Source organism: Protobothrops mucrosquamatus, unplaced genomic scaffold (assembly GCF_001527695.2).
Source record: "Protobothrops mucrosquamatus isolate PMUCROS unplaced genomic scaffold, P.Mucros_1.0 scaffold141, whole genome shotgun sequence".
Classification (NCBI taxonomy): domain Eukaryota; kingdom Metazoa; phylum Chordata; class Lepidosauria; order Squamata; family Viperidae; genus Protobothrops; species Protobothrops mucrosquamatus.
Genome location: NW_015386507.1, coordinates 139464 through 146649, shown reverse-complemented (window position 1 = coordinate 146649; position 7186 = coordinate 139464). Strand labels below are relative to the sequence as shown.

Genomic DNA, 7186 nt, shown 5'->3' with positions numbered 1-7186 from the left:
TTCTTCAGCTAACAATGCTTGTTTTTTCCCCGACCGCCTAGAACGTAGAGATTGCAGAGGAAGGGATTACCGGTACAAGAGAGTAAACGGGCCATAATGGGTATACCTATTAAAAGGAATGCATTAGTCCCAGGGAATTCTGGGAGTTGAAGTCCACCAGTCTTAAAGGTGGCCAAGTTTGGAGACCCCTACTTTAGGTAGTGCTGGGGGGCCACACACAAACTTCTCGCTCCCCTCCCTAGCCCTGCAATTTCCCTCGATGGAATCACACAGTGCTGCGTTGTAACCCCTCAACACCTTTTATTTGCGAGGCTGGTACCCCCTGCTCCTTCTCGGCAGCTTCGCTGGCATCCTCCCCCCCCCCCCCACGTTGCAGGTGGAAATCTGGCTTAGAATAATGTTGAAGTGGAGCAGAAAAAGAAATGGGGGGGGGGTAACAGACGCCGGGAGGGCAGCCAGCTGAGGGGCAGAGGCTCAAGGCCACAGCAGAGGGGGCAGAGGCCGGGTGGGGGAGCCGCCAAGGGCCGCCTGCCCTTCTCCCCCCAGCCCCCATCCAGCTGAAGGCTGGTTCAGTTCCAGACTTTCAGGAAGCTGTCCCAGGAGCCGGTGGCTACAGCCATGCCGTCGTCCGTCACGCCCAGGCAGCTGACCCGGTTGTCGTGGCCAGCGAGGACCCCTGGAAGGAGAGAGAATTGCTAGCAATGGAGAAGCGCCCGGAGAAATGGTCTCGGGGGGGGGCACAGAGCACCCCAAGGCTTCTCCTGTCGGTCAGTCCAGAGGGAGAGGGACCTCTCCAAACCCCAAGAGAACTCTCCCCTCGCCTGCTTCCCCAACGGGCCCAGCCAGACACCTCCTCCCCCCTCCCCGCAATGGAGTTTCTCTTTCGGAACGCTGGCCTGGGATAGGGGACTCCAGGTGCCCAAATGGGCGGGTCACCCAATCTGCGTACGGCCAAGATGCAGAGGCAGCAAAGGACGGCCACGGCTACAGCTTAGGGCAGAATTTAGTCCACTTCGTGGGACGATCGGGTTGGCCTGTGGTGGAAAGCCGTCTGGATTCCCAGGAAGGAGGGGTGGCTTTCCCGAGGGCAAAGAGGCAGCTGAGCTCGGAGTGTGCTAAGCAGGAAGAGGGTCAAGAGGGCCCTTCCCTGGCAGCTCACAGTCAGTCTGTGTGTAATTCAGGAGTACGCAACCTTGATTCTTTTATGACTTGTGGACTTGGCTCAGGAATTCTGGGAGTTGAAGTCCACGAGTCATAAAACAGCCAAGGTTGCCTACCCCTGGTATAGTTACTGCAGGCAGTTGCTTCAATCTGCCAAGATTTGTCTACAGGCAAACAACAATAACCAGCACTGGGGATGTTTTCTAGTTGGGATAAGAGAGCAGCAAGGACCCCCCCCCCAATCCTTTGCTTCCTCCTCCTCCTCACAGCCCCCACTCCTAGCAGTGGTGGGGCTCCCTACGTGGGTCACCAAGCGGCTACAAGGGACCGACCAAGCTCAAGAGAGCACCAGGGATCCCTCAAACAACGAGAAAGAAGCTACTCAAAAAACTCCACAGGGGGGTTCTTGGGGCCTGGCAAGCCACAGTTCAAAAACATGGCAGACTATGGTCTGATCTGGTTTGCGAGGCCGAGGTGGAGGGAGGATGACCTTCTGCTGGCCACTCACCTGCCCGGTCGCCCTTCATGGAGTCCCAAATGTTGCAGTTGAAGTCATCGTAGCCGGCCAGCAGGAGGCGCCCGCTGCGGGAGAAGGCCACCGAGGTGATGCCGCAGATGATGTTGTCGTGCGAGTACAGCATCAGCTCCTGGTCGGCACGTAGGTCGAAGAGGCGACAGGTGGCATCATCGGAACCCGTGGTGAAGGCATTCCCGTTGGGGAAGAACTGGGTGAGAAAGGAAGAGGGGAGACCGCTAAGGAGAGAGTGCTAGGGGGTTCTGGGAATTGAAGTCCGCCCACCTTAAAATGGCCATCGCAGAGCAATCGTCCCAGCTGAGATCAAGTGGGGAATTAGCACAGACTCGTTAACGTAAACACGAGTGAGGACAAAGTCTGCCCTCCCCCTCCAGACTCATCTAGTCTTTCCCAGAGGCAAACTGCCAGCTGGGAGATTCCTGTACTACAGGCACAGAACAACAAAGTAGCTACTTTGAACTCTACATTTGTATGTCTGGTTGTTTGTGCCTAACGGTGGCCAAGGTTGAGAAGCTCTGGCCCAGATGCTTGCCACGAGACAGCATCTCAAACAGGGTCTTCCGAGTCTGGTCTCCTACAAACCCTCCATCCTTCTCTCTCTCACACACACACACACTCAGGTCAAGCTCTGCACTCACACAGACAGCGTTGATGTCGGATTCGTGTCCTGTGAAGGTCTGCCGGCACATGCTGTCTCGGATGTCCCACAGCTTGACCGAAGCATCGCAAGCGCCCGAGACGAAGGAGCGCATGTCGGGGGACAGTGAGAGGGACATGACGTCCCCGCTGTGGCCTGTGAAGGTGGTGGTCTGTTGGCCCGTCTCGATGTCCCACAGGGCACTGGCAAGGAGGAAAGGTAGGCAGGCAGTCAGGCACGACCCCCACGTGGCTTCAGCACTCCAGGTTTGACCACGGGGTTAATACACCGTGCCAAGATGGACATGGGATGGTCAGACGGCCTTAGAGAACTTGTTCTGACTGAATCGGAGTGAAATCACTTTGGGACACTGTCCTGCACCGCCTGACTTTACGGTGTCCTTTTGTAGACTTTTCTTAATTCTAACGCACTGGGATGATCGTGGCTCAGCAGAGGTAGTCCTGGACTTATGACTAGAATTGAGCTCAAACTTTCCACCGCTAAGCAAGACAGTTGCTAAGTTCAGCCCCGTTTTATGAGCTTTCTCGCCATGGCTGTCAAGTGAATCACTTAAGTTGTTACGTTGTTAAGTGAACCTGGCTTCCCCCTTGACTTTGCTTGTCAGAAAGGGGATCACTGGGACACTGTGACCGTCATAAATATGAGCCAGTCACCAAATAATTGTCTGGATTTTGATCGCGTGACCATGAGGACATTGCCATGTGAAAAACGGTTGTAAGTCACATTTTGTCAACAGCGCTTAGACTTATATACCGTTTTACAGCCCTCTCTAAGTGGTTTGCAGAGTCAGCATATTGTCCCTCCCCAACAATCTGGATCCTCATTTTATCGACCTCGGAAGGACGGAAGGACGAGTCGACCTTGAGCCGGTGAGACTCAAAACTGCCGAACTGCCACCCCTGTAACTCTGAACGGTCAATGAACAAAACGTTGTGGGTCAAGGACTACTTGTTATCCACTCCTGGGTGGGTCTCAGCCACAATGACGGCTCCAAAATCTGTCTAGCAAGTGAGTCACTGATCTATCACAATACACACACACACACCCAGCCCTTGGCTTGGCATCCACTTGGCTCAAAGTCCTGCCACTCACCAAGTGGTGTCTCCCGAACTGGTGATGATCTGGTTATCGGTCAGGAACCGGCAGCAGGAGAGGTACCCTGGCGGAGGAGAGGACGGTCAGTCGGCCAGCTGGGTGAGGGGCACAGAGGAGGCCCGACCCCCTCCCCAGGGGAAAAGCGAATCTGTTCCCTCACCCGTGTGTCCTGGTAGCTCCCGACTGACCCGGACGTTCCCTTCGCGGGTTTTGAGGCTATAGATGGAGCAAATGTTGTCCAGACCTCCGCAGGCCACGTAGTTCCCGGAGGGCGCGTAGGCGCAGGTCATCACCCAGGATGACCGCAGCGGAATGGCGTGCACCTGGAAGGAGAGGGGCATTCAGCGGGGTGTGGCCCCGGGGCCCTAAGCCCTGCATGGACCGTCTCCAGGTGCCTCCCCGGTTGCCTTCGGCCTCACCTTGTTAGTGGTGTAGCTGTCCCAGATGATCAGCTTGCCGTCTTGAGAGGCACTAACCAAAAGTCTGGAGCGACAAGGAAGGAAACGGGGCTCAGAGCCTCGGTCGTTCGGGGGCAGGGATGGGGACCCCTCCCCAAGGACGTCTCCAACTCTCCCATCCCTCTTTACTGAGGGGGAGGGGTTCAGCCCCCTTGCCGGCAGCCCCATCCTGGCCCTCACCTGGAGTCCGTCCCCCAATGCATGGCGTAGATCTTGGCCAGGTGGCCGCGCAGCGTCCGCCTCGTTCGCATCTGGATCCGGCCCACCGGGTCGAGGCCAGCGGTGATCTTGAGTGGAGGGAGAGAGGGGTCAGTGGTGGGGGGGCCAAGGGGGTCCCAGAGGCCACCTCCTCCCCCCTCGCTGACCCCACCTGCCTCACCTGGGTCAGCGTGGAATCGCCACATGCTTTCCTGGCGTCCTGCAGGAGAGGAGGAGAAAGAGGAGGCTCACGCCGGCTTAATGGGCAGCCCAGATGCCCCTCAGCAGCTTCGCCCATCCCACCAGGAAGTGCCCACTCCCCCCAGTCCCAACAGCCCAACTTCATCCCCCTTCCTGGGGAAGTCGGAGCGTTGGATCCTCCAGCATCCCCTTTGCCAGCAGGATGATGCCGTGAAGGCCAACTTCTACTTTCTCAAGATGTATTTTGCCGCCTCGCTGAGGACTAGAACCTTGTTGCAGCCCCACTCCTCCTCCAAGTAACTCACCCGGATCTGGTTACGCAGCTGCTCTGCTTCCTGCTTCAACTGCTCCAGTTCACTCATGGTGGCTGGGGGGGTTGGGGGGCCAGGGGCTTGGCCAGCAGCCCCTTTCACTTAGCCACGATCCTGCCTGGGGGAAAAAGAGAGAGAGAGAGAGAATCATAGGAAATTATTAACTGTGATTTTTAAGGAAGAATATCTCGCATTTTCACCAAACAGCATTTTGGTCAAATAAACGGCACCATCGAACGGCAGCTAAGAATTCACACACAATCGCAGTACGTCCAGTCCTCAACTTACAATAACTCGTTTAGTGACCATTCGATGTTACAACGGCACTGAAAAAAGTGACTTGTGACATTTTTCAGGGTTACGACCTTTGCAGCATCCCCACGATGGTGCGGTCAAAATTCAGATGCTTGCTTTATGACCGTCGCAGCGTCCCGGAGAGGGGTGTGTGTCACGTGGTCCTCTTTCGTGACCTTCTGACAAGCAAAGTTCAACGGGGGAAGCCACACTCACTTAACAACCGGGTTACTAACTTAACAACTGCAGCGGTTCGCTTAGCGACCCAGGCAGGAAAGGCCGTAAAATGGGGCCCAACTCACTTAACAAACGCCAACAACAGAAACGTTGGGCTCAGCTGAGGTTGTAAGTCAAGGATAACATCCACGCGGCCGCCCAAAGTGCCTGCTGGATTAAAAATATTTTTTCCAGGTTAAAAAATAATAATAATAAAATAGATTTAAAATAAAAATATTTTTCCACTTGCAAAGAGAGGAAGACCCCCAAAAAAATGGCGCCCGAAAAAATGGATGCAGCCACCGTTTGCCACTGTGCCTTGCGTCTCCCCTCTGTTTGTCCCTGGTCCGTAAGGCCAGCCGGACGCCTGACTCCCTTTTAGGGGGCAAAGGGACCGGCTGACCGTGTGGGGGACAAGATCCAGGCGCTGCTGCCTTGGAAGGGGGTGGATTTTGAATGTCTGCGGATCCACTCAAGGCCTGACCCTTTGCCACTGCGGGAATCTCACCGTCCCGTGCCTGACCCCACTCGAAGGACCCCTAAAAAGGGGGGTTTGAGGGATTACTCAGCCCCCCTCGTTGCAACCCAGGCCCCCCCAAATCCCCAAGCCATGGGTGGCGGCGGTGGGGTGGAGAAGGAAGGCCAGTCTGGAAATTGAAAGTAGCTCCACTCACCAGTTGCAACCCCAAACACCTACAGGTGCAAAAGGAGGGGGGAAGGCGCACACACACACACACACACACACACAAAAGTGGGAAGGGTCCCACTTAGAAACACCAAGATAACCGTCCCCATCTTTCCTCAATGCCCCTCACCCAAATCCATTGCAGGAATGCATCTCGACCCACCACTCAGCACGAGAGGAGTCGCTTTCCTAGACACACACCCCCATGGTAGGACCCCCTCCCCAATTCCCATGACCGCTTCTGAATGGAAACAAGGCGGCGGGGGGGGGGGAAGAAACTCAGAACAGCTGGATTTTCACTTCCTGGCAATGCCGCTGCGGTTGCAGCCTTTGGCAAATAAGGGTGGGGTCGCCCCCTATGGACACCACCCCCCCCCAGCCACTCCAGAGAAGCCAAAAAGACAAGGTTGCTAAGGCGACAGGCCACTCTCTGTCTCTCTCACACACACACACACACTGCTCTATGCTCCGGGAGGCGGTTGCCTGGGCAACGGGATGAGAAAGCCGGGGCGAGGGATGGATCCGGCCTGCTCCGAGGGAGGAAGTGGGAAGGGAAGGCAGCCAAGGGCGGCTTCCTCTGGCGAGGGGGCTGCTCCTTCCTGGGGGGGGGGGCAAGGAAAGAGCTCGGCCTTCGCTCCAGCCCAGAAAGCCTAGAGCAGCCTTAAAAAAAACCTGCATGGGGAACAGGCCAAGCTGGGGCTTCCCGGCTCCCAGTTGCCAGCCCCCCCCCCAAGCAAGCAAGCGGGTGGGGGGGCACCGGGTGGGTGGGGGGGGAGGCAGAGCTGAAGCACAGAAGGGGAAGCCCCGGGTGCCACCTTCCCGAAATGGGCATCTTTGCCCTGGGCAGGGAATGGACTCCTGGCATTTCATTAAATATTTCCCTTTTAATTAACTTTTAAATTTGTAATTTGATATTTTTGTATTTTTTATCCGGTTGTTAGCCGCCCTGAGTCCGCAAGGAGAAGGGCGGGATATAAATTGAAAAATAAATAAATAAATAAATAAATAAATAAATTTCTGCAAGATGCCAGACACCCCCCCCTTGTCCATTAGAAATGGAAGGCCATTGGGAGGCCGGAGTGGCTGCAGGGAGGGAGGCAGGAGGATCAGAGTCTCTCCCCCCCACACACACACATACACACCCCGACCTCCAATTCATCCCAGATCACAGGCTCCCCCTGTCCCTCCCCAGTCCGAAGCTGCAGGCCGCTCTGATCCTCCGCTGTGGGAACCTGGAAGCCTTCCTGGGGCGCGGCAAGGGGGGGGCCCAGGGCTGGCAAGAGACTCGACAGACGGGAGCCCAGCGGGATGGAGGCCTCAGCCTCCCCCTGCTGTAAACCTGCCTGGCTGACAGATTCACAACAGGGGGAAACC

The 7186-nt window shown here is 56.2% G+C and overlaps 1 protein-coding gene across 1 annotated transcript; it reads right to left on the bottom strand.

Moving 5' to 3' along the window:
• Positions 1–536: 536 nt before the first annotated feature.
• On the bottom strand, positions 537–4668 carry GNB2 (G protein subunit beta 2). The gene is made up of 9 exons (XM_015813194.2): positions 4612–4668; positions 4287–4325; positions 4088–4194; positions 3869–3932; positions 3610–3772; positions 3447–3513; positions 2335–2536; positions 1670–1886; positions 537–676 (listed from the first exon to the last, which is right to left on the bottom strand). The coding sequence occupies exons 1-9, from the start codon at positions 4666–4668 to the stop codon at positions 570–572; spliced, it is 1023 nt and encodes a 340-aa protein (XP_015668680.1). The 3' UTR covers positions 537–569.
• Positions 4669–7186: the final 2518 nt, after the last annotated feature.

Coding starts and splice junctions, on each gene's coding strand:
- GNB2 (XM_015813194.2), bottom strand. CDS start 4,668: ATGAGTGAACTGGAGCAGTTGAAGCAGGAAGCAGAGCAGCTGCGTAAC. Junction 4,326..4,611: donor AGCTGCGTAACCAGATCCGG/GTGAGTTACTTG, acceptor CCTCTCCTGCAG/GACGCCAGGAAAGCATGTGG. Junction 2,537..3,446: donor AGTTCGGGAGACACCACTTG/GTGAGTGGCAGG, acceptor CCTCCTTGCCAG/TGCCCTGTGGGACATCGAGA.